The sequence below is a fragment of the Phallusia mammillata genome, chromosome 2 (assembly GCF_965637545.1).
Source record: "Phallusia mammillata chromosome 2, kaPhaMamm4.hap1.1, whole genome shotgun sequence".
Classification (NCBI taxonomy): domain Eukaryota; kingdom Metazoa; phylum Chordata; class Ascidiacea; order Phlebobranchia; family Ascidiidae; genus Phallusia; species Phallusia mammillata.
In genome coordinates this window covers 19,251,685-19,278,264 of record NC_137253.1, presented here as the reverse complement: position 1 = coordinate 19,278,264, position 26,580 = coordinate 19,251,685, and the positions used below count along the sequence as shown (strand labels likewise).

The 26,580-nt window shown below is 38.6% G+C and overlaps 2 protein-coding genes across 2 annotated transcripts; both read left to right on the top strand.

Moving 5' to 3' along the window:
• The first annotated feature begins 3,066 nt into the window (after positions 1-3,066).
• Positions 3,067-8,863, top strand: LOC145213106 (uncharacterized). Its single transcript, XM_080081344.1, has 3 exons — positions 3,067-5,907; positions 6,059-8,058; positions 8,137-8,863. The coding sequence occupies exons 1-3, from the start codon at positions 3,067-3,069 to the stop codon at positions 8,861-8,863; spliced, it is 5,568 nt and encodes a 1,855-aa protein (XP_079937470.1).
• A 3,536-nt stretch (positions 8,864-12,399) lies between these two features.
• LOC145213331 (V-type proton ATPase 116 kDa subunit a1-like) lies at positions 12,400-22,988 on the top strand. The gene is made up of 21 exons (XM_080081560.1): positions 12,400-12,568; positions 13,155-13,233; positions 13,305-13,402; positions 13,486-13,614; positions 14,818-14,927; positions 15,758-15,884; positions 15,945-16,027; positions 16,153-16,246; positions 17,869-18,081; positions 18,144-18,294; positions 19,820-19,959; positions 20,122-20,267; positions 20,331-20,436; positions 20,499-20,617; positions 20,754-20,883; positions 20,995-21,192; positions 21,659-21,724; positions 22,058-22,198; positions 22,312-22,429; positions 22,497-22,587; positions 22,677-22,988. Exons 1-21 carry the CDS (start codon positions 12,452-12,454, stop codon positions 22,849-22,851), a joined length of 2,631 nt encoding a protein of 876 aa, XP_079937686.1. The 5' UTR covers positions 12,400-12,451; the 3' UTR covers positions 22,852-22,988.
• The last annotated feature ends 3,592 nt before the right edge of the window (positions 22,989-26,580 follow it).

Sequence of the window (26,580 nt, the reverse complement as noted above, 5' to 3'; positions counted from 1 at the left end):
CAAGCTGATAAAAAGCCAGGAAAACACAAATAAATGTTTTAGAGTTCTGAGATTTGAATTTCATTCATTTTGTTGTTTGCTTGTTTTTGCATCGGCAACTGTGAACTGATTCTTCAATAAAGGATGTTGAAATAAAACACTGCTTGCTTTAGTTTTCTATACCCTTGCTTGCCTAACACATGTAATAGACATCCTGTAAGACAAAAGTCTTTAGATATTAGTTGCAATTGCAGCAGTAGAGCACATGAAGACTGTTACATTCAGCCTAAACCATACTCAATAAATCAGTCAACTGCAGTGCAGACCAAGACAAAAGACAAAAAACTCGTACCTCATGTAGTTATAGCATTGCAACTGCGTAGTAAAGTACATGCGGTTACTTACAATACAAGTTGGGGAAAGTCCCGGGTACATGCGATTAGATTTAGTATATAGGCTGTGTACATGCTATACATGCTATACATGCTATACATGCTATACATGCTATACATGCTATACATGCTATACATGCGATACATGCGATACATGCGATACTTTATGTTTTAAAGGGGTCCCATTTAGCTAATTTTCGATAAGTGGCGCAGGAGCTGAATTATTTATTTAGCGGCAAAATAGGAGAAAGGTTAGGAAGTAGGTTTTTGAATATTTTTCATTATATTTATTCATTATTTGAGTTGATTTTATTAATTTTTTTACGATAATACCTAACCCCCACCCTAATAGTAACAATCGTTAGATATACCGTTTTTAATAGCTCTTTTCGCCACTTATCGAAAATTAGCTAATTGTGCGGCTGACGTGAGTTATGGCTTGCTTATGGTGTAAGTTATGGCGTTATTAGATTTACCGATGTACGATTCTGCCATCCATAGATAACTTACCAGAAAAATATTTCACGCGTCAGTAAACATGAGGTTTGGAACTTTGAAGTCGCTTTAGCCTTTATGTCTAACTACGGGGGCACGTCCCCTGGGGGGCGTGTATCAATTTTTAGGTGGGCGCGAGCCCTGACCTGTTTTGCAAATATACTGCATTGTTTTGAAATTTGCATTTTTTGCCTTCTTTGTGGTTGTTCTCCTATGCTGCGTTAGTAAACCGCCTAATTAATAAACCAGGCTTAGTCAACGTATGAGGTCATATTTAGGAATGTACCGAATAATTTTCGGTTCGGCCGAAACCAAATTAATCGAATCATTTATGACGTCACGCGCAGTCGCACGATACGCGTTAGATAGGAAAACCTCAGTTTATCTGCCCGGCAAACAACTCAGAATACCCGTGTTTTGTCGTTATTTTAGTTCTGTGGGATTTAGTATTGTCTCGGGTTTGATTGCCAGCCTGCCAATGAATTACTGATTTGTTGATTGGAGTGCGAAAAACGATAATACATTAAAATTTATAATACTTGACGGCTGACGCGATTTTAGTTATGGCGTAGTTTGGAACATTGTGTGGTACCCTACAAGGCTGAAGGGCACGTTTTCCGCATCAAAATTATGTTTGAGAAAGATGTGGTTTCGGCGAAATCGCAAGACATTATTCGGCTAAAACCGAATCTTTTTTAAAATAGCCGATTTTAAAATAGCCGAAAAATTCAGCCAACGGAATGTTCGGTAACCTATACATCTCCAGCCATAATACACCCAACATAGCAAACGTGATTACTTTAATATTTATAAATGGCAGTTGCAAGTTGATTAACGTATAGGCTACCTTGTTCCGCAAATATTATTCAGTAAAAAAACGACAACGTAAGTCAGCAATTGGTGAAAGTGGCAGTGTAGTGTATCCTACGTAAGGAGATCGAGAATGGGCACATTCTTGAGAACAAGGTTAACTTTTATTATGTTTCAAAACTTTTATTAAATACAATTTCAACACTGCAAATTGTATTCATTTGTAATTGCAGAGGAGGGGAGGCTTGAAGCGGATAACCATCGTTCAAGGTGGACGCAGTACCAAAACGGTAAAGAATCGATGCTTTAGTGTTTATAGATTGTTCGAAAGGTACGCAACATCGTGGCTCTTGAATTTTCAACTTTTTTGTCCATTTTTAAAATTTCTTTGAACAAACACAATTTTCGCCCTAAAACAACCTGTACATTGCAATTAAGCACAGTTTTTTTCCCACTTATGTTACATTTAATTAACTGTTACAGCGAGAATTAATTGTTCCGCTTGGCTGATATAAGTTCTCCTTTATTCGTGACGTATTGAAATATTCATCCGCGACAGAGCATGTGCTTTGAACGCCACGTTTTTGTAAGCTGCGTTAGTTGCTAGGTTTGCAGTCAATTTAAGTGAATTTATCCTAATTTCTTGTGACTATTTTGTTTATAGTGAAACTGTAAATGTTAAGAGCAATAGCTAAAATGCTGAATTGTCAGTTGTGGAACCTCTAGCCGCGTGCTAGTAAAGCCCTGGTTACCCAACAGTTGGTATGTTTTATGTTCTTACTTGATTTGTGTTTAACTTGTGTTAATGTGTATTTTAACAGTAACTTGACTTGTTATGAGTAATTGTAAGTAATTTTAATGTAAAATGTGACTGATTAACGTGGATTTAAGTAAGACTTGTGTGTACTGTTAAAACTGCTTATTGTGTGATGGTCGCTATGACGTCATAATGTGTACGTCTGGCTTATGTATGTTATTTGTGGTTACAGAAAAACCGTTGCCGTTGCTATTGACGTTGTCGTCTTGGTTTATTCGTCAGCGTTGCCTTTTATCGCCAAAAAAGAACATTCGTTGCAAATGCAAGAGTGGGTCGTCTTGGAGGACAGGCTGTAGGACGGGCGCGTTTTACAAAAAGGGTTATCTAGTGTGACGAACGGCGCAGGGCCAGGCTGCGCACCTAGCGGTCGTTACATTAAAGTTTTTCAACTGATTGAAAACAAAGTGTTCAATCTACGGAAATCGTTGAAAAATAAAGTTTTTCAACTCACGGAAAAACTGTTGAAAAAATAAAGTTTTTCAACTACGGACACTGTTGAAAAAAGCTTTTCAACTGATCGAAAACGGAGTTTCAACTTTGGACTTTGAATTGTGCATAAGCAAAGTTATCAAGATGGTTGAATCTCAACACACTCTTGTCAATTTGGTAAAACGTCTGAACTTGGCATATCAGGATGCAGAGGAAATTATGATTGATTCCTCGAATGTACAACAGTTAAAAGAGAAGATTTCATCCATTGATGTTTTGTACGACGAATGTGTTGGCAAACATGCAACACGACTGGATTTTGTAAAAAAGAAAAAGGAAAGAAGGACAATTAATGCTGCGCTCTCAAGTTTGCGAAGTGGCAAGCAAGAATTTGATGCGCGCACAAATGAATGGTTAGAGGAAGTAAGGCGTTCCAAACCGCCTGAACATTCGAGTAAGGAACCGTCGGTCAGCGATTTTGGTTCAAGAAGTAAGACTGGTTCATATGCTAGCTCGAGGTCGAGTTGCAAGCGTACTGAGGCGCGTGTGAGAAAAGAGGTCGCACTTCTAGAAAAAGAGTTTCTGCAGAAAAAGATGCAAGCAGAAAGCAGCCTTTTGCAGAAAAAGATGGAAGCAGAGACCAATCTTTTGCAGAAAACGATGGAAGCGGAAAACCAGATAAAAATTCTCGAAGCTGACCACAAGATAAAATCCGCCACAGTTGAAGCAGAGATATGGGAAAGGACGTCTTCATCTGGGTCATGTTTTGCTGGATTTCAGCCAGAAAAGCAAGTTGATTTACCAGTCCTCTTCTCACCTGAGACCAAACCCGAAGTAGTAAAAGAGGAAAAGCAAGCATCAGACTCCGGCATTATTAATAGAAGCAGTTCAGAAGCGCAGGTAACGGACATTCCTTCCTCCTCGCGTTGCGAACCTAAACCAAAAACGGAAGTGCTGAATCATGAGCCGGAGGTGAGTGACCTGTGTCGTGTTGCTGCAGTCTTGAAGGCAGGGATGGAGCTTCCCAGGCCACAGCTATTGTATTTTGATGGTGATCCGCTAATGTACACGCGTTTCATGATAAGCTTTGACGAAAATATTGGTCGACGTGTAGACAGCGACAGTGTGAAGCTTAATTATCTCATCCAATACTGTAAAAAAGAAGCACATGCAATGATTGCCTTCTGCATTGGCCTTGACCCTCCGGAAGGTTACCGAAGGGCTCGAGAGTTGTTATTCGAGCGTTACGGACGTCCTATCATTATCGCACGTGCATACGTGGATAAGCTAAGTCATTGGCCTTATCTGAGATCCGATGATACCGACGGACTGATAGAGCTAGCACAGGCATTAGAAGAGTGTCTGGTGACCCTGACTCATCTGGGATACTTCGCAGACATCAACAATTTTGAAAATATGCTGAATATAATAAAGCGATTGCCGTTTGCACTACAAAGTCAATGGAGAAGACATGCTGCTAAAATTGAAAGGAATGGGGAAGAGCCTCGTTTCTGTCACCTTGTTGAATTCGTTAAGAAAGAAGCGTACATTGGAACCACGATGTTTGGTCGAGTGTTGGGTCCTCGGAAGGACAGAGATACGCAGAAAAGGCGCAGCAAATCTCCTACGACGAGGACAAGAGCATCGACTCATGCGACATCGGTTGCTCCGGGAAACGAGCGTAAGGCTGAACCGAGAAGGCCTCAGAAGCAGGGATGTCCTTTGTGCAGTAAATCACACGACCTTGGCAATTGCGACGTGTTCAAACGGAAAACCTTTGTAGAGCGAAGAAAGTTTCTGCGTCAAGTTCGGCTGTGTGACAATTGTTTCGTAAAGGGTCATATAGCAAGAACATGTAGTTTACCAAGCTCTTGCACCATCGGCGGATGCCGTGGAAAGCATCACAACCTTCTGCACTGGACAGAATGGAAGACTTCTTCGACTGCACCCGTGCGCGAAGCGTCTACGCAGGCCTCAGAAGAGAAACCGACATCATCAAATGCAACTGTCACCTGGACTTGCATGAGCACTCATGCAGAGAGTGTGTACCTTAACATAGTGCCGGTAAAGGTTACAGCCAGTAATGGCAGAAAGCTGGAAACTTACGCCTTTTTGGACCAAGGATCGACTACAACCTTGTGTGACAAACGACTGATCAAGCAGCTGGACGTCGGGGGGAGAAAGACAACGTACTCCTTGACCACTGTCAGTGATAGGTTACAGAGAAGAGAGGGTTTGGCCGTCGATTTAACGGTGGCGTCGCTCGACGGGAAGCAATCCGTACGATTAAACGACGTTTTGAGCGTGGACAGTTTGCCAGTCTCCCCAAACAGAATACCGGAAGGCTCGCTTTGGCGATGGCCTCACTTGCGTAATTTAGAGTTTCCTGTCTTGCCCAATGGGGAAGTCATATTGCTGATTGGAGCAAACGTTCCCGAGGTGTTCTGGATAAATGATGAACGAAGAGGCGGAAGAAAGGAGCCAAGTGCCGTGCGTTCTATGCTCGGTTGGTCGCTTGTAGGTCCTTGTCATAGTAATGGTTCAAGAAGTTCACAGATACGGGTGAATTTTGTAACCTCGCAGGACGAAACGTTGCACCAACAGATAAAATGCATGTGGGAAAGCGACTTTGGCCAAACCGCGTTATCACCCAGAACGACACTGTCGAAAGAAGACAGATACGCATTGAAGCAGATGGAAAGCTCAGTGAAGTGTCATGACGGACACTACCAACTGCGATTGCCGTGGAGGCCAGGTGCTCCAAACTTGCCAAATAACCGTGCTATGGCAATAAAGCGTTTGTCATACTTGAAACGGCGATTGGAAACTGATTCGCAGCTGTATGAGAAGTACAAGCAAACGTTGGATACCTACTTGAACGAGGGATATGCCAGACGTTTAAACGGCGACGACAAGGAGCCGGAAGATGGCGCTGTTTGGTACCTGCCGCATCACCCGGTTGTACACCCGCAGAAACCTGGAAAGGTGAGGGTCGTCTTTGACTGCGCCGCCAGATATCATAATATTTCGCTGAATGACCAGCTTTTGCAAGGCCCAGATTTACTCAACAGTCTTTTTGGGACGCTTGTCCGATTTCGCCAGGAACCAGTTGCTTTTGTCGGCGATGTTTCACCAGGTAAAGGTTGATCCGATCGATACATCTGCACTAAGATTCGTTTGGTGGCCTGAAGGCGATTTATCGCAAGAACCCGTTGATTACCAGATGCTGGTGCACATATTTGGTGCAGCCTCGTCTCCTTGCTGTGCTGGGTACTGTTTGCAGAAAACTGCTGAAGATAACAAGGAGAAATTCAGTTCTGAAGCGGTTTCGACAGTGAAACAAAACTTCTACGTGGACGATTGTTTGAAGTCCGTAAGGAACGAAGACGATGCAATCAAATTGGCTGGAGAGTTGCGTGAATTGTTGCAGCTCGGAGGATTTCGGCTCAGAAAATGGGTGAGCAACAGCGAGCGTGTGTTGTCGTCAGTCCCAACCGAAGATAGATCTGTACAGTCCATTATATTAAATGTTGATGTAAAGCACATGGAACGTGTGCTTGGAGTGTTGTGGAATTTTCGCTCCGACGTGTTTGAATTTGACGTAAAGGTCAAAAAGAAGCCTGTAACGAGGAGAGGAATACTTTCCGTGGTCAGCTCCTTGTTCGATCCCCTGGGTTTCGTTGCGCCTGTCATATTACATGCGCGAAAGCTTTTGCAGGAGCTTTGCAAAGAAAATTATGGCTGGGATCAGGAAGTTCCACCGGATATAGAAAAGAGATGGAACGCATGGATTTCTGAGCTTCCAGGTCTATCAGAAATTAAGATTAAAAGGTGTTTTCAGACCACTGGACTTGAAGTCAAGACGCACGAGCTGCATCATTTCGCAGATGCGTCTTCCTGTGGATACGGAACAGTCGCATACTTGCGAACAATGGATGAACAAGGCAATGTGCATTGTTCTTTTGTTACTGGAAAGGCCCGTCTTGCGCCTTTGAAGATGGTGTCTATTCCCAGATTGGAATTGACCGCAGCTACTCTTGCTGTCAAGATGGACCAAGTTTTAAGGCAGGAACTTGACTTGGATATCGGACGATCCGTGTTTTGGACTGATTCAACTGCAGTTCTCCAATCCATTTACAACGTAAATAAACGGTTTTGTACCTTTTTCGCCAACCGACTGGCGAAAATTGAGGAAGGATCCGACGCGTCGCAGTGGAAGCATGTTCCTACTGCATTAAACCCAGCTGATGACGCATCTCGTGGGTGTACTGTAAAGGCTTTTCTCCAAAACAAGCGTTGGTTCACCGGACCTTCGTTTTTAGGCAGCGATGAACGTCACTGGCCTACGAATCCCGTGAATACCAAAGATGTTCCCGAGGAATATTTAAACATGAAACCGAAGCAAATGTTGGCTGTGCATGTTGCAGAGGAGCAGTGTTTGTTTGATGATTTAATTTGTCGCTATTCTTCATGGAAGAAATTAAAGAAGGCAGTTGCTTGGCTCCAGCGATTCGTTGACTATCTGCGTTCTAAGAAGAACCAACACCTATCCAAAAGACTGACTGTCGCTGATCTTGAAAGTGCTGAGCTAGCGATTGTCAAATATGTTCAAGGAAGACAGTTTTCTGACGAAATAGAGGCATTGTGCAAGTGCGAAGACTTAGATCGCACCGGGAAGAAGAAAGTCATGAAGAAACTGCCATCAAAAGCTCTTCATAGACTCAATCCTGTTTTGATTGGTGGTGTGTTGCGAGTGGGTGGCCGCCTGGAAAGGGCACCGATTCCCTTTGAAATTAAGCACACGATGATTCTCCCAAACGCACATCACATTACTACTTTGATTATTCGCGAGACACACGCTAATGTTTGCCATTCCGGAATGTCGCACACTTGGGCAATTGTTCGTCAGAGATATTGGATTGTGCGATGTGGTGTAGCGGTAAGAAGAATCCTTGGAAACTGTGTGTTCTGTCGAAGAAGAAATGCTTCAGTCTCGAAACAAATGATGGCCGACTTACCTGTTGAGCGCACGACTCCGGGTGAGCCACCGTTTTCGTCTGTGGGTGTGGATTACTTTGGACCCATACTCGTGAAACAAGGAAGAAGCGAAGTCAAACGATACGGTTGCATCTTCACGTGTATGACCGTGCGTGCTGTGCATTTGGAAGTAGCGCACTAGCTTTCTACTGACTCGTTTATTGACGCTTTCCGAAGGTTTATTGGAAGACGGGGAAAGCCCAGGCGCATTTTCAGTGATAATGGAACGAACTTCGTCGGCGCTGAGCGCATACTGCGCGAGTCTCTTGAAAAATGGAATCAAACTCACATCGAAGAACGTCTTCGCCAGTGGGGCGTTGACTGGTCATTTAACCCACCTGCCGCCAGTCACATGGGTGGCGTCTGGGAACGTCTAATTCGTTCGGTGCGCAAGATTTTGAATGTATTGTTGGGACAGCAAGTGCCTTCTGACGAGACGCTGAGTACGCTGCTTGTTGAGGTCGAGTTCATCCTAAACTCGAGGCCCTTGACTCCCATCAGTCTTGATCCTGCCGACAGAGAGCCTCTGACACCGAACCACCTGCTTTTGATTGGGCGACATGATATCTCGCCACCCGGAGTATTTGTGAAGGAAGACAACTACGTTCGACGGCACTGGCGCCAGGTCCAGTACTTGGCCGACCAGTTTTGGGTCCGATGGACAAATGAGTACTTGCTGACGCTACAGACGCGTCAGAAATGGCAATTTCCCGAAGAGAACCTCGACGCTGGTGATCTGGTCCTGTTGGTCGACAACTCGGCACCACGAGGAAAATGGCTCACCGGAAGAATCGTGGAAACGTACCCGGATAAGTCCGGGTTTGTGCGAAGTGCTTTGGTTAAAACGCACGTTGGGTCGTTCAAACGACCGGTCGCAAAGTTGTGTTTGATTATGAAGGCTTAAAGTGTTGTGTTTGTTCGTTACGTTTTCCTTTCTCGCTGTTTGTGTGTTGTAAAGATGTTCTCATGGGTTCGCACATCGTCGGGGGGTATGTTACAGCGAGAATTAATTGTTCCGCTTGGCTGATATAAGTTCTCCTTTATTCGTGACGTATTGAAATATTCATCCGCGACAGAGCATGTGCTTTGAACGCCACGTTTTTGTAAGCTGCGTTAGTTGCTAGGTTTGCAGTCAATTTAAGTGAATTTATCCTAATTTCTTGTGACTATTTTGTTTATAGTGAAACTGTAAATGTTAAGAGCAATAGCTAAAATGCTGAATTGTCAGTTGTGGAACCTCTAGCCGCGTGCTAGTAAAGCCCTGGTTACCCAACAGTTGGTATGTTTTATGTTCTTACTTGATTTGTGTTTAACTTGTGTTAATGTGTATTTTAACAGTAACTTGACTTGTTATGAGTAATTGTAAGTAATTTTAATGTAAAATGTGACTGATTAACGTGGATTTAAGTAAGACTTGTGTGTACTGTTAAAACTGCTTATTGTGTGATGGTCGCTATGACGTCATAATGTGTACGTCTGGCTTATGTATGTTATTTGTGGTTACAGAAAAACCGTTGCCGTTGCTATTGACGTTGTCGTCTTGGTTTATTCGTCAGCGTTGCCTTTTATCGCCAAAAAAGAACATTCGTTGCAAATGCAAGAGTGGGTCGTCTTGGAGGACAGGCTGTAGGACGGGCGCGTTTTACAAAAAGGGTTATCTAGTGTGACGAACGGCGCAGGGTCAGGCTGCGCACCTAGCGGTCGTTACAATTAACCATAACATCGAGTATCGTCGTACGGTACACCAGAAGTGCCACTCGGTTATGGATCGCTTTCATACGCTGTCAAAAAATATGTAAAAAATAACCCGTATTGGCTAAACATATAATTCATGTTGCATGTTTGTAGTGCTATTAAAACAAAATAACTTAAAACTCAACCACAAAAGGACATTTTTATGTTGTTAAGTTCTGATTCCAGTCTCAACTCTTTTATATTACTGTAGTCGTCGGCCCCTGTACGCCAAACAATTTACGCGTATCATGTTTAAGCACACTTTGACAATTAAACATTTATCATGCTTGTTTTCACTTTGTTATGGTGCTATGATTTAAATTTGCTGGAAGCTATCAGTATTTTTTATTAGTTTTTGACATAACAAACCATATCGTAGACAAGTCAATAAGACTTCGCACAGCCTAGTGCTAAAAGCAAACGTTTTTGTTGCTTATTTCGATAAAGTAAAAGCCGGCAATTAATATCATCATTGATGAATAAAAACAGCACTACTGAAAAATATAAATGGCCACTCGATTGAGAGTGCCGCGACACCGTGGTTGGGATATCGGGTATATAGACGCGCATCTTTTCAGATCATCCAAAAAATGCTAACAGTTTATAAAAACTTGGAATGGTACTTTCAGATGTTTATGATGTGAACTTAACATGTCAAAACTACACCATAATTTGTCAAAAAACGAAAGTCATAAAATGTATTCCAAACCACAGATAAACACTCACCCGTAACGTGAACAAGACACACAAACATCTGCCATCAAATATCTGCATCAGATTGTTTTCAAGGCCGGTTTGCCAGCAATAGGCCTACACAAAAAATTCGCCACTTTTGCGCAATGATAGAAAAAAAATGAAAATAGACGCGCATTATCAAATGTGTGTCACATCATAGTCTGTACATTTGCAAAAGTAACAATTACTTCTGCAAATATTACTTTTGTGACGTTACCAAGCGCCTGCTGAGTATTTGTGGTGCGAACATATCAACACATTCTAGTGATTAATTCGCACAATAAAGACACATTGACCTATGTACAGCAACATTTCTCAAAAATATTTAACAAAACAACTAGTTAACGAGTTTGTACAGGCCTACTTTCCCATCACTAAAGCCTAGTTTTTCAGTTTTAAGCAAATTCGAAAGCAGGTTTAAAATGGTTGTTTTGCCTTTTTGTTTACCCATTTTTTGTCATATATTTGTAAATTGCGACGTTATTATGCATCGATAATAATTATGCCCTCATTGACCAATATTTCCAAATTTCTCTTTCAAAAAAAAAATAGATTTTCAAAATTTTTGTTTACAACAAGAAAAAATTGTGCAACACTTCTAACGTAGAAAATAAATGTTTCTTTTCGTTGGAAACTAAATTTTGTTGTGATATGAAATAATAATTTCTATGTCTTTAACCTGCTACGAGACTAACTTTACTGTCTGACATCACGTGACAGTCTTGTGACGGCTTAATCCGCAACACTGGAATTAATATTTTTGGAAAATGCATTTAGTTTTGTTTTCTCCAAACTCCATTTTCTTCATTATTTTTATTGTATAGACTCTATTCATTATTTAGTTTGTTATTGTTTTGAAAAAAAAGCTGTAAACGGGAACTTTATGGCGGTTGGTGACAAAAATATCATTGTGAGGTAGCGGATTTCAAAAAATATATTTCCCTACACCAAATGAATGCAAATCAGCCGTCGAATCAGGGTGTTGACTGTTGACTGAGTAGTAAGTACACTTGCATGGCAAAGAATTTCGACTTCGTACAGTACTGTGCATCTAATTTACGCACGTTTTATCTGCAGTTTTAAAGTATACTCTTTATTTGAGTGTATATTTAGACAGATTTAGGTTATTGTTTAGTACCGATAGTTAGGTAACGTAAATGCACTATGCACATAATAAAAAGCTATATTGTTTTGAGTCTTGTTGCAATTCAATTAAAGCTTTGAAATGTGAAAACAGGAAAAATATTTCACGATTTTATTTCATGTGATTTGGCAAAACTTGACCTGCAGTTACCTGGAACTGGAATAGCAGAAATACTTGCACATGAAACGCAAAATCGGCAAACTGCTGATTATTTAGGAGGATAGCCAATAGATGGATTTTTCTGCATGTGTGTAACAATACGATAGATTTATCGTAATGCCGCAGTTTGCTTAAAATGAAGTACTAAATTTCTGTTGCCTTTGAATACCACAGTTGCGCTTGGTAACCTTTTTTCGTGCAAATCTCGTGCAAAAAAGTGCAATTCAACTCATAGTAGGTGCCGCAAAACTAGAAAATACTGCAGCTGTCCTTATGCGATAAATCATACATACTGTAGTTAACTTTAAAACATGCAATACTGCTGGTATTGCAATAGTCCTAACACCAACATTTTTAAGTTATGTCACACTAACTTTTTCTCTCATCAAAAAAGATTACCTGCAGTATTTACGAGCATTGGTGCATTAAAATGAATTACCTGCAGTATATATATATATATAATATATAATTTCCTATCCAAGTACGTAGCGAAGTACCCAGTGGACTTAGCACACTAGGTGGACCTGCAGTATTTGAATGCACACAAAAATTCCAATTCAGCAATTTTGTGTTGCCCTTTGCCCCCAATAGTGTGTAATATATTTAATAGGTATGTGTCATCAGGTACATTGTATCCTGATTTTTATCCTTATCTTTTGACATTTTAGGCCAGATAACTATCTGAAAATAATTTGGCCTTAATAACGTTAAATCTGCAACATGGGAAGTTTGTTTCGAAGTGAAGAAATGTGCTTGGCACAACTCTATTTGCAAAGTGAAGCAGCTTTCGCTTGTGTTAGTGAATTGGGAGAACTTGGATTGGCCCAATTCCGTGATGTGAGTTTTGTGTATCTTCATATCAGAGCTTGTCAACCTTTTTGCTTCAATGCACACTTTGTTTTTCTTGTTTAAAACATTAAATATTCGCCCACACAGATAATCTGTGGTATTGTATAGGTAATTTGTATTGCCCACTTACACACAAAGTGTTTGGAGGTAGATACTACCTGTTTCCTGAAGTAATTGTTTTTTAATAATATGATTATTATGACCTCATTGACCAATATTTCCAAATTTCTCTCTCCCAAAAATTTTTTTTTATAATTTTTGTCTACAACAAGAAAAAATTGTGCAACACGAAATTTCTTTTTACCTCTTGTCTATAATGACGGACAGAAGTAAATCCAATTGTAGTAATTGACATGTAATCTGAAGTAAAATTGACAGGCTTTTTTATGCATGCAGTGGTATGTTATGCATGTTATTTAAACAAAATTCCAAACAATTTTTAAACTTCACTTTTTCACACGTTTTGGCACATTATCTTGAAACCCTTGCTTCAAAGCTTTGTATCCCCAGGCGCTAAACATGCCAGAACTTATACAATTTATTAAATATATAATTGCAAAAAATAATTTTTCAGCTCAATCCTGATGTCAACGCATTCCAGCGCAAGTTTGTAAATGAGGTGAGAAGATGTGATGAAATGGAGAGAAAACTGAGTAAGTGTTATACTAAAAACCCGACCCTTCATTAGTTTGACTTTATTTTTTATAAAGTTTTCTTTTCAAAGGGTTTTTGGAAAGGGAGTTAAAGAAGGACAAAATTACAATTGATGATAATGGTGAAAATCCACTGGCACCTTTGCCACGAGAAATGATTGATCTGGAGGTATTACATTTATTCCAACTGTTTTTGTTTACGGACTAGATCTTAGTGTTTCTTTCCATTCATTATTTATTTGGTATTTGTAGGCCAAATTTGAGAAATTGGAAAATGATATGAAAGAAGTGAATATGAACCAGGAAGCTTTGAAACGAAATTTTCTTGAGCTGACTGAATTGAAACATATTTTAAGAAAAACACAAAACTTTTTTGAGGAGGTAAGAATACGTACAAAACTTTAGGATCCTTAAATACACTCTCTACTCCTGTGTTTATTTAAACTTTACAATAATATTTATGGACACCCATCTTTAATGGATTGTGATGTCTCTTTCACAGCTGGTTGAAGTAGTCATGTAGATGTGTCTTCTGTGTTGTTTTACTATAGTCCCACCATTTACCCGACCTGCTCTTTAAAATAAGTCAAACTTCAAACAATGCCTAATTTGAATGGATAGTTTGTACTTGACATAAACATAAACATAATACTAATCACTATGTTTATGGGACTCAATACAAAAAATAATACAAGAGAATATATAAACGTATGGATGTTCTAAAATAGGTCATAGTGAATGTGCAATGGCAATATGTGCTGTACTACCCCTTTAGTTTTGCATGAATACATGTTGCATGTTTTTACTTGCTAACTTGCTTTGTTGTTTTTGTGCTTCATGCTTTTTAATTGCAAGCAATGTACTTAAGTTTTTTTTAATGTTGCGCATGCTTTTTAAGTTTTTAAAAATATTGTTTTTGCAATGTGAAAGTCAGACAGAAAACCCAGGAATGTGAGAAAGTTTTCAGGATGGAACTAGAAGAGTAGTCTGTTTAACCAATATTGGGTTCAGATAAATGTGCACATAGAAACAGATCTTTTGTTTTCAAAAAAGTTGGCTGCATGTACATTGACCAAGTCCCATCCCTCCTTTATTTTGGATTTTAATGTGTTGTTTTTTTGTTGAGCAAAATGTTTTGTTTTTTTGAATATCATGTCTGTTTGCAATTTGAGGTCATCTTTATTTTCTCATTTGATGCCACCTCAGGATCCATCATGTGTATACTATGCTTACTGGCTGTTGTTTGTATCTATTTGTCTTGAAATGCACGAAGGATTAGTTGGTAATATTAAAAACAATCCTTTCATAATACCACATATAGCAACATGCAAATATGAGGTACTGAGCATGCTAACCTCCTGCATGTGTAACCCTACAGTTTATCAAATATTTATGCTATTCTGTTCTAAGGTCTTGAATTTCATAGTGGTAATAAGTAAATTATATTGTGCCCCTTCATTTATGGGTTATACTTAAATAACTACCAGTTGAATGTTGTGTAAATCAAATGTAAAACAAATATGTGTATAAGTTGTGAGTATATATGTTGTGTTCTTCACTTGTTGTGCATGTTGTTTAATCAAGGCTGCAGTGTTACATGACCAACAAGATTTAATTGGCCCTGGAACTGGAGACGAAAGTGCTCAATCACTTCTAGCTAATGATATGGGTCGCGTGCCTTTTACTAAGCTCGGGTGAGTTTTACTAAGCTCAATGATATCAAAAGAAGAATGAATTTATTGCAATTAAATGAAGGTATTATTTTATGTATGTCAGTGCTAGTAATTTTAGTGCAGACATAAGAACAGTTACAGATTTTTTTTAACTTCTAGCCTTCATATGGCAAGTACAGTGTATATAGATTGGTGTTGATTTGTATCTGTTTTGTCTTTTGTGTGTGTGCATTTCTCAGCCTGCTCAATTTCTTTCAGCTTTATGGCTTGATTTGCCTGGGCTATTTGTGAATTACTAAGTAGGGAGAAGCAAATGTCAGTAAGTAAGCAATGCAGAACAATTCAGGTCTTCATGTTGTATGATGTCATGTGATTTCTTACTCTCCTAGAGATCATAGCTGCATGTTTGCTTTCACCTCATTCTGCTTTCCAACTTAACATCTGTACTATTATTATCTTTCCTCTGCTTGATTACTCATTACTAACCAGCTTTATCAATTGATTTGTTGACACATCTTGCTTTGACAAATGGATGCTGCACTCTTTAAATGCATTTCTGTTCCATTCTAACCTTTAGATGGAAAACTATGATTCATATGAAGAAGATGCATTAGATGAATTTCGCCGTCAACAACAAACCTCACTAAAGCTTGGGTAAGACTTGCAACTGAAAGTAAGCAGACAAAAGTCAATCCCAAAAATGTTTAATATGACAGACAGTGAAAGAAATATTGAGCTTGACAGATTGGTGCAGTTGTAATTTACAGAAAAAAAGCATACAAAGTTGTGTTGTTACTATATGACTGCATATATTATTATATATATTCCAAGCAACTTATATATTTTTTTAGATTTGTTGCTGGGGTTATACTTAGAGAAAAGGTGCCAGCATTTGAAAGAGTACTGTGGCGTGCTTGTAGAGGAAATGTGTTTTTGAGATATACTGAAATCGAAACTCCATTAGATGATCCATATACAGTAAGTTTGTTTGTGAAAGTTGCAAAACAAGCAACTAAATTGAACCTGTGTTTACTACAGGGTGACTCTGTGAACAAATGTGTTTTCATCATTTTCTTTCAAGGTGACCAACTGAAAAGCAGAGTCAAAAAAATCTGTGAAGGGTAAGAAAAGATGGTGTTCAAATATAAATGTTGGAATGTTTTCCAAACGTAAAAACATAGTATTAGCACACACACAAATCAAAAAATTGTTATAAACCTCTTAGAAACAAATGCTTTTTTACCAGATTTCGTGCCACGCTTTATCCATGCCCTGAAACTCCTCAAGAGCGTCGTGAAATTGCTGTTGGTGTCATGACTCGCATAGAAGATCTTCAAACTGTAATTACTTGCATTCATTTTAAGTCTTGTGAAGAGTTTATTATGGGTCCCCTTCCCTGAAGGGGACGCATCTTGATTTCACTCAGTTTTTTTTTTTTTTCTTTTTTTTTTCTTTTTTTTTTTTCTTTTTTCTCCGGTGAAGTTTGTCCATGCACTTTTGACATGAAATCTTTAATGAATTTGGATGAAACTTTCACAGATGGTAGATATATTTATGCAGATGTGCCATTTGCTTTGTTTGACTTGATAACCCCAGTATTTACCCCGCTAGACCCCAAAGTGTAAAGCGTTTTTGTATGTTGGTGCGCACCACAAACGAAAAATTTCTGTAGTGTAATAGTATACTAAAGACACCAGTACATATGGTACATGTGTTTGTGCATTACTTGGCGGACGTTTTTGCACATGCCAGTCAGAGGGGTGTTAACAGCCTTATGACGTCAGAAGCGTTGACGAATGTTGTCAATAACACCTCTAGTGGTTAGAATCCTAAACATTGTTCGATTTGGATAAAATTTTACTTGACTGTTAATTGGGTCATCGTGGTTTCATATTTTACACTTTTTGGTGTTAAACCCCATCAGTTACCCCACTGACCCCCTAAAATGGGTGAGTTTTTTAAACGGTGTCAGAATTTAGTGAAATTTGAAATACTTGCAGAATTTGTCATTTATAGGTGTCAATTGTTTTATTTAACCCTGTAACCCCAATATTTACCCCTCTAGCCCCCTAAAAAGGGTAAAATTTTTAAACATTGTCAGAATTTGATGAAATTTGGACAGCTTATAGAGTGTGCTATTTATAGTTTGTGTTTGCTATGTTCAACCCTGTTGCCCCAACATTTACCCCATTAGCCCCCCAAAATGGGTCCATTTTTTAAACAATGTCAGAATTGAATGAAATTTACATAGCTTGTAGAGTGCTCCATTTATAGGTGTCGAATGTTGTGTTCAACCCTGTTGCTCCAATATCTACCCCACTAGCCCCCCAAAATGGTTCAATTTTTTAAACAATGTCTGAATTGAATGAAGTTTGGACAGTTTGTAGAGTGCACCATTTGTAGGTGTTGGTGTTCTGTTAAACTCCCTAGTACCTATCATTTACTCCACTAGACTCCTAGAGTCATGTACAATTCACCATTGATAGGAGCTGATTGTTGTGTTTTAGCCTATTTTCTCACTATTTAACACTTTTTTCTGAGATAGTCATAAAATAGAAAAACCTTCAAAAAGGTATGAATGGAATGAATTTAAATAGTCTTTACTTCATAAATCATATTTATTTAGGCACAGTACTGATCACTGTGTCTGATGATACAATGCCAAACTTTCTCATTGTAATCTCTTGAAATGCATTATTTACAACTTTGCATGTGTGGGGACCCATGAGTTTCTGCTTGCGGAAACAACCAAGGTTATAAGAGACAGTGGCTGATATGGGACCTAATATAAAATAAGTGTCAGATGTACGTATATGTTAAGAAATAGGTCACAGTGTATGTGCAATGGCAATATGTGCTAAGCCACCCTTCTAGTTTATATCCGTAACACTATGTAGAATAAACATTTTTTTAATGAAGTCCATGGTCAGAAAAAAATAATTAATAATATTGTTTTTGTAAGGTACTGAACCAAACTGATGATCATCGACGTTTGGTTTTGTCTCAAGTGGCTCGAAGCATTCGAATTTGGTTCATCAAAGTTAGAAAAATCAAATCCATATATCACACTTTGAATTTATTCAATGTTAACATTGCTGAGAAATGTCTGATTGCTGAATGCTGGATTCCTGTTGTTGATCTTGATCGTGTGCAACTTGCATTGCGGCGTGGTACAGTAAGTAGTTAATTAATTTTAAAAAAATCTTGTTTGCTGTTATTTGATAAAATTGTTTGTAGGAGATGAGTGGTTCTTCTGTTCCTTCAATATTACAACAAATGAAATATGAAAGTCAGCCACCAACATACAATCGAACAGATATGTTCACATATGCTTTTCAAAACTTAATTGATGCATTTGGAATTGCAAACTATCGGGAGGTAAATCCAGGTAAGTCAGGAAACATGAGTTAAACATTTTTATTTTATTGCGGATCCTTTACTTTAAAGGGACGCATATTTATTTCACACTTTTTTGTGTTGACTCATATAGCTGGTTATCCATTAGCCACTTAAAATGCATCATGTCAGCATTGCAGTAGGGCAGGGGTGGCCAACCGGTCAAAGCCTAAGAGCCACATTCTTTACTTTGTTTCAACAAAGAGCCACATTATGCACACGGGCACACATGTTCGTTGCCTCGTCCCTTCCTCACACAGAGACCTGCACTTAGCCAGGTTTATTCTAAATGTCGCACACCAACATATTAACGACACAATTTGACTTGTACAGACCATGTGACAGTTTTCAACAATAAATGGTTTGCATTGTCTTTCACACAAAACTCCCATTTCAACGAATCCCAAAAGCAAAAACATATGAATTAAAATATGCTCTTTTTTCTCATTCTATCAATAACGTGCAGTGAGATTCATGTCTGATGAATTACTAAGACCTTATTTCTCTCCCATTTTAAAGGCTAACTGGACAAAAATTGTTTACTCAAAAGATCTTCCCTGCTGAGGAAGCGTATTTTCATCTAACGCGCAGGTGCCCTTAACTTATGCGCCGAGTTTTACAAAAATTCCAAGTGGCGAAACTAAATTCATTGCGACGTCACTAATGCATTCACCACCAACAATCGCTCACTTCAAACCGAAGAGAAACTGCCCGTAAAATATAACGTTCGTCATAACCCGAAAAACAACGGATTGAAGCATTATTTACTTTGCAAAACACATTTGTTGTAAATATTGCTGTTGCTTTGTGTCTCATTCGCATTGTACGCAACAATGAGCAACCATTCATTGTTCATCAATTGAATATATGCCATCATAATCAAGGCATTATTGCCACATAAGGTTGCAGTTTTATGCCATGGTTTGTGGCCATACCGATAATAAGTTTGTTCAAAAGCAAAATTGTTAAATCTTTACTTTAAATTTAACGATTTTTGTACCAGATCGCCACAAACTAACCCAAATATACACAATGGCTGCAAACTTCGACAACAACTTAAGAGCCGCATAAAACCAGGCGAAGAGCCGCATGCGGCGAGCCGCGGGTTGGCCACCCCTGCAGTAGGGGCTGATAAAACAGTATGGTATTTTGACCTACATGTTATATGTAGCGCAGGCACTCCACTAGCTTTCAAAATTGGATTAAATCCATAAACATGCCTGAATTGCATAAAGTTTGAACACTTATGGCATATATACTTTAAGCATATTTATTGCTGTGCTTGACCATGAGCTCCAGCGTTTTTGGTGTTTATTAAACAATTAGGATGTGACATGACCAGTGTGTTTCTGCAAGCAGAAACAATTCTTGCTGCTAAAAAAACTTAAAAATATGTAATGTAAAAGTAATGCATGTGTATATATTATATATATTTTTCACTTCAGAATTTCAGTGTATGTAAAAAGAAATAAGAGGAAAATTACCCCTCTAGGTACAACTTTTATCTGTTTTTTCAGCCCCCTTTACCATCATCACTTTCCCATTTTTGTTTGCTGTCATGTTTGGTGATGTTGGACATGGATTTTTGATGTTTCTTTTTGGCCTTTACCTGGTTATCAATGAGAAAAAGTTCCTAGCAAGCAAAGATAATAATGAGGTAGGAAGTGTCTTTCATCATACTTCTAAGCTTCTTGTGTTTGAGTTTAGTTGTGTTAAGGGAAAAAATAAAGCTGCACTTTCCTCATGTGCCTTCCTGATCCAGGACAATAAGTTTCATGCTGCCAAATTTGAAAGTTTTTACACTTTTTTTCCTTTGTAGATTTGGGAAATGATGTTTGGTGGACGCTACTTGATACTGCTTATGGGTCTCTTCTCGATGTATACAGGATTTTTGTATAATGAATGTTTTTCTCGTTCAATAAATATATTTGGTTCTTCATGGAATGCCACTGCAATGGATTATTCGTATGTCCTGCTTTATTTAATACATTTTTGTTAAATTATCTTCATCACTTGTGTGTAAAATAGAACTGGGGCACTAAAGTCTGCTACTTTGACATTGGATCCAGCAAAAAATGGAGTGTTTCGTGGACCAAATTATGCTGGTCCACCTTATGCATATGGAATGGATCCGGTTTGTTCAGCAGTTTTTCATTATGTTTATGACACAAGATTGTAATATTGATTTATATTTAGGTTTGGCAATCAGCTTTCAACAAAATTACATTCAGCAACAGTTACAAGATGAAAAGTGCTGTTATCCTTGGCACTGTTCAAATGATCTTTGGTTTAATACTTGCTTTTTGCAACCATGTGTAAGTTCATTCAACATTGATTAAACTCGCAAATAAAACACGTTTTGCTTTTTTATTAAAATGAAATATGTCAGTACGCAACTTTTAAGTTTGGGTTGTTAAGTGTCCACATGTATTGAGCCTTTTGTCACCTTAGGTACTTCAAAGACAGACTGACACTCTATTGTGAATGGATCCCACAAATGCTTTTCTTACTTTGTGTTATTGGCTATTTGTGTATAATAATCATCTACAAATGGATTGCTTGGAATGCCAAACATTCAGCTGTAAGAGTTAAAATACTAAATTTGGGTAGATGTTTTAAAACTTTTTTTATATTGAATACAAAATCTATAGTGTACATTGCTTAAATATTGATCATAATGTAATGTTTTTAGGCAGCACCAAGTCTCTTGATTGGCTTAATCAACATGTTTATGTTTACTGCACCAACTGCCAAAGCACACACTTTATTATATTCTGGACAAAATCCAGTGCAAATATGTGTAGTGCTTTTGGCAATTATATGCATTCCATGGATGTTATTTACTAAACCAATCATTATCTATATTCGACACCGAAAGCAAAAGCAGCAAGTAAGCATGCTTTTGTATTTATGTGTGCATGAAGACTGCTGACTTATATGTTTACCTGCACTTGGGTGACCACAAATCAGTATGCTTGAGCATTCAATTGAATTGTTGATGTTGGTCAAAATGAATTTGGCAGCTTGATTTTGTCCTTTGCTTTCGATTGATACGCGTATTTAGATCAGAAATGTCGGTAATGTTTACACTTGCTGTGCATTGCAAAGCCCAATTAATGAAGCTTTATGGGAAGGGATAAAGATTGGTATACTTAATTTTTTTTCATCAAGTGGCTGCTTACATAAGATTACTTGTAGATTGTACTTGTGGGTTGGGATTAGTTGTAGATGTTTACTTGTGGGTTGGGTAATGGGTCAGATATTAAAAATGCTCAAATTATATGTCTTACATGTGGTTTTTGTTGCCCTGTTAATTTGTTAGTGTCGATTCATAGTACTGTGACTGTATGTTTTAGTGTATTGTTCATGTTGATCCTGTGTACAATCCTGGCAGTACAGTCTCCTCTAATATTCAACATGGGGTATGTGGTGACTTGTAGTCCACATGTGCAGTTCTCTGTTTTTCATGGGTTGTGGGCATGTTAATTTCATTGTAGTGATGGTGGCTATTACACTACCATGTAGCATCCATACACAATGTTTTTTGGGGTTAAGTTATTTTTTGTTTTGTACAGGCCAATCAATGCATCTCTGCTTGATTTTAAAAATATAAGTCAAATTTGGTTGTAAATTTAGTTTTGAAATCATGTTATCATTTTTCTTTGATTTTAATTCTGGTAATGTGAAGGTGGTTTGATGCATGGGGTTTGTTTTGGGGCCTGTGTATTAATTTCATTTGATTGTATTGCAAATAGGGTACTACTACATATGCTGGAATAAGGGTTGCAATAGATGATACTTCAGATGAAACATCTATTATTAATCATGACCATCTGGAAAATGCTACAACAATTGACTCAACTGACACGGACAGTGTTGCTGAAAAAGAAGAAGAGGTTGGTTAAACTGATAATTCATATTATAGGGTTGTTATCTATGATCCTGTTTAAATTGGCAGTTCGCAACTAATACTTTTTGACGTTTGTCGCAAAAGTCTCATTTTTTTTAGTTCAGCATGAGTGAACTAATGATTCACCAGATCATTCACACCATTGAATACTGTCTCAGTTGTATTTCTCACACTGCATCTTATCTGCGTCTGTGGGCTCTCAGTTTGGCTCATGCTGGTAGGATTTCGACGTACTAAACCTGTATGATTATCCTTCTTAACAGCATAGTTTGTTTATTTTTTAGAGTTGTCAGAGGTTTTGTGGACAATGGTGATGCACAGTGGTCTTGGAATGAAAGGAGTTGTTGGGGCATTTATGACCTTTGCTGTTTTCTGGTAAGATTTTAGTATGCCATTTTTAATTTACATTCCTTTATTATTATCTTATTCTTCATTATTAATGATGGACATTTGTTTATTTTCAGGGGCTTTGCTGGATTGACAATTGGAATTTTGCTTGTAATGGAAGGTCTGTCAGCTTTCTTGCATGCTCTACGTTTGCACTGGGTGGAATTTCAGAGCAAGTTTTACAAGGGGGAGGGGTACATGTTTGCTCCCTTCTCTTTTGAAATTATAGTAGAAGGAAAAGTGGATGAGTAAAATGAAGCAGTTTGTGAATTTACAATTATTATTGTTGTGTATTGGCAATGTGTAGAATATATGTATTTGAACTGTTGTGCAATAGTTTCATGTTGCAAGAATTGTCCGTGGAAACAATATATATAATAAGGCAGTAACTTGGTGCATTCTTGTGTTTAAAAGCTGTTTAAGTTAGCGGCCAAAACCTATTTGAAAACAGTAACACTTATCCATTATACCAGAACCGATATTATTAGTTTCCCAGCATCTTAAATGACGTGGGGAAGAATTTTTTTTATCTAAGTTGTAGAGGCCCCGCCCCGCCCCGCCTCAACATTGTGACGACCATCCGATAAGCGTTTTATCTTGTCGTCTCCAGTATAATAACAAAGTACGCAAAAGGAAAACTAGAAACCACTAAAATAGATAGGGGGTATTCCCTGTATCAGACAGGTGGTTTGCGCGGAAAAGGGTTTCAAACTTTGTAACGTAGTAAGTAGGGAACAAATAGACAAAGTAAGACAACTAAATAAGTAGTAAATAAATAATAATACCCGTTGTTGTTGGTAAGAGGCCAAGTTAGGTTTTATTTCCGGCTTAGGTTTGCTGCCAGATAAAATATGAAAAAAATCTGTTCTATGATAGGGATATAAGCATGGGCGCCGCCACGTAGGGGCAAGAGGGGGCACTTGCCCCGCCTTGGAATTTCAGTGTACCTCAATTTAACATATTTAGCAGCAAACCTAATCAAAGTGGCAGCGTGGGGATTTGTGACATCGTTCAATGCTTTAACTTTTAGGCAACTCAATTGTAAAGTACACGATTTATGGCTTCAAATGTAACAAATTCTTGATGCGGTAAAGTATCAGCCAAAATTTGCCCCCTCTTGCAAAATTTTCTGCCGGCGCCCATGGATATAAGATATGATATTTTTGGATTAAACGAGAAAGGTATCGTTGGATAGTTCTAGGTAGATATTTAAATTATCCGAAGGAAATAAGTTTTTTCATGGAATAATTTCAGTCATGGTTTTTAAAGTGAAAACATGGGGTGTATATGGGTATATCGTTTTAGGTATATTACATTTTTGCATGTTAACAGTTGCGCATTATGAGTAAGTTGCAGTGGGGAAAAACTGGGTCCACTGGTCGAGTCCTGGTAAAAAAATGGCACGCAGACACACGACGTCAAATAGATGTCGAAATGTCGTCGCGACGTCGAATCGACGAACTTCGACGTTCGGTCGTTGTCTGTCCGTAAGAACTAGGTCTTTTAGACGTCCAGTTTTGGTAAATATCAGACCAAACCAGAGAGTCAAAGTTTAGACGTCTTTTCGACTTACATATTTGGTCGAAATACGGGCCAAGTCACACGTCATTTGTTCGGACATTCTTGGACGTCGTATAGACGTCAAAATTTGGTAGATTTTACGTCGGTCACATATGAACTAGTTATCGACGTCCCTAGACGTAGAAATTTTAACTGATCTTCGACGTCATTTTTTGGTAATTTGCAGTCCTAGCCTACATCCAATAAAGGTCAAAAATTAGTAGATTTTAAAACTTGGCATAAAGTTGTGTCGTGACAACGATGTTTTTCAACAGTCCTTTCTTTGCGAGTTCAAAAACACTACTTTAGACTCAGTACAAGTTGAATGGATTTCGACGTCAAATTGACGTCCAGCTAAACACGTCTTAATTTGGGACCGTTATTGACGTCTTTTGCGTTTGCACTTTCGACCAAACATGTACCAGGTTTCGACCACTAGTAGAAATACCGAGTAAGTTTCGACGCCAATTCGACGTCCAGTTAAACACGTCTTAATTTGGGACCGTTATCGACGTCTTTTGATTTTGCATTCACCAAAACTGTACCAATTTGCGACCACTGGTCGTGACCACAATTCGACGTCTATATGACGTTCATGTGTCTGCTGGGAAGTTACGGCAACGTAGCTAACCTGCAACGAAACAGAGCTAACTTGCCACGCAAGATAGTTAAGTTGCTGCAAGTTAGTTAACTTACAACGCTTAGTATTGTGGGACATCTCCATACATTTAGATATGAATTTCCCACAATAGCCAGGGGTCGGCAACTTTTTCTGTGCCATTAAATAATACTGAAAATTTATCGCGGACCGGCCTTCAGTCCAAATACAACAGATGTGTAGGAAATAGGTAGGTATGTGTATTACGTGTTCTTTATTCGACTTGCGCTTCCGATTGTGCTAACAGCAACAGTCCAGCCGTTGGTTAGTTTTGTTTTATTATAACACCAACACTAATGCAATTTAAACGTGGCTTGACGTAGTGTGATTCATACGCCCAACCGAAATCGAACAATAGAATATGTATGGGCAAAGGCTGGGGCGAAGCCCAGTCAATTCTGCCCAACGAGAACTTGAAAGATACGGTATATAAACACATATCAAAACAACGTCATTAAACTACGCACGTGGGATCTGTGATTGGCCTGGAGGTACAGAACATTTACACCCTATGTCAAAACATCAATTAGCAATTATATGGGATGTACCTCTGCGGTCTCACGCAATCAAACACTTGAGGTATATAAATCACGTAATGGGAAAACTTACAAGTCACGTCCGCTCTTACTCATGACCTCAATACGAATATTAGGTCATTTACGTTACAGATGTTTAGCAATGAAAAGTTTTCACATCTCATAAGTTAATCAAAGCATTTACCCTGAAATAGTGCTGATTTCGACACACTAGTTTTCTAGATTTGACGCATAGAATTAATGAAGTGCTCGAGGACCGGAAAAAATACCCTGGTGGGCTACATCCAGTCCAGAACGTACTTTGGAAAATCCTCTAAATCAGAAAATTTGATTTCGTAGTGTTACTATACGGACAACGTTTTTGTGTATTTTCGGAACCGCCCCGCTAGAAGAAATTTTTAGATTCGCCCATAAGATCTAGAAATTTACCACATAAGATTTTTACAACGAGCTTTCCCCGGACGGAAAAATAAATGTTGGTACTAAAAGATAATTAAATGCTTGCAATGAAAAACAAATGTCTGTAAAAAACTGTTGATTTACCCTTGTGTTAGAATTAGATCAAGATGAATCTAGCCTACATCAGACGCAGCATTGTTTGCGTTATACAAAAAAGGCAAGTTGCTTTAAAAACAAGTCCCAATTACGGGCGTCTGAGAAGGAGTTATGAAGGGAGACCGGGCACCCATAAATAAGGTTGATGACTCTTGGTTTAGGCTCTAATTTTGGAGCAATAACGAGGTGATGGCTGAATGTTCAAATTCGGGGATCCAACGAAATAAGTTGTTATGTTGGGAATTTGTGCGGCATTTCTGACAGTGCTTAGGCTAGCCAGTCATGGGTTCCGAATCCCACAACGGGCTAGATTTATGTACCGTATTTACCCGATTGTAAGCCGCCCTCGATTGTAAGCCGCATTTGGGGGTGTTAAAAAAATAATGTAAGCCGCCCACGATTGTAAGCCGCACGCTGGAATTTTAGATACGATTGTTTCTTAATACATGTTTCTGTTGTTATATGGTATGACTATTTGCCCATATCTGTTAGCTACGTTGATAACTGTACCCGACAGAACGTATATCGACGTATAATATGTACACGCATACATGTTTTGAACCCCAAATAATTTAAAATGTTGGAGTGTAGAAATAATTTCGGTATAAAATTAAAGTATAAGCCTCCCTCGATTGTAAGCCGCCCTCGATTATAAGCCGCACAAACGGCAGC

Excerpts from the sequence above, each read along its gene's own strand:
- LOC145213106 (XM_080081344.1), top strand. The coding sequence starts at position 3,067 with ATGGTTGAATCTCAACACACTCTTGTCAATTTGGTAAAACGTCTGAAC. Across the intron at positions 5,908-6,058 it reads ACCCGCAGAAACCTGGAAAG|GTAAAGGTTGATCCGATCGA; the intron begins GTGAGGGTCGTC and ends ATGTTTCACCAG. Across the intron at positions 8,059-8,136 it reads CGATACGGTTGCATCTTCAC|GTTTATTGGAAGACGGGGAA; the intron begins GTGTATGACCGT and ends CGCTTTCCGAAG.
- LOC145213331 (XM_080081560.1), top strand. The coding sequence starts at position 12,452 with ATGGGAAGTTTGTTTCGAAGTGAAGAAATGTGCTTGGCACAACTCTAT. Across the intron at positions 22,199-22,311 it reads TTGCTGAAAAAGAAGAAGAG|TTCAGCATGAGTGAACTAAT; the intron begins GTTGGTTAAACT and ends CATTTTTTTTAG. Across the intron at positions 22,588-22,676 it reads ATGACCTTTGCTGTTTTCTG|GGGCTTTGCTGGATTGACAA; the intron begins GTAAGATTTTAG and ends GTTTATTTTCAG.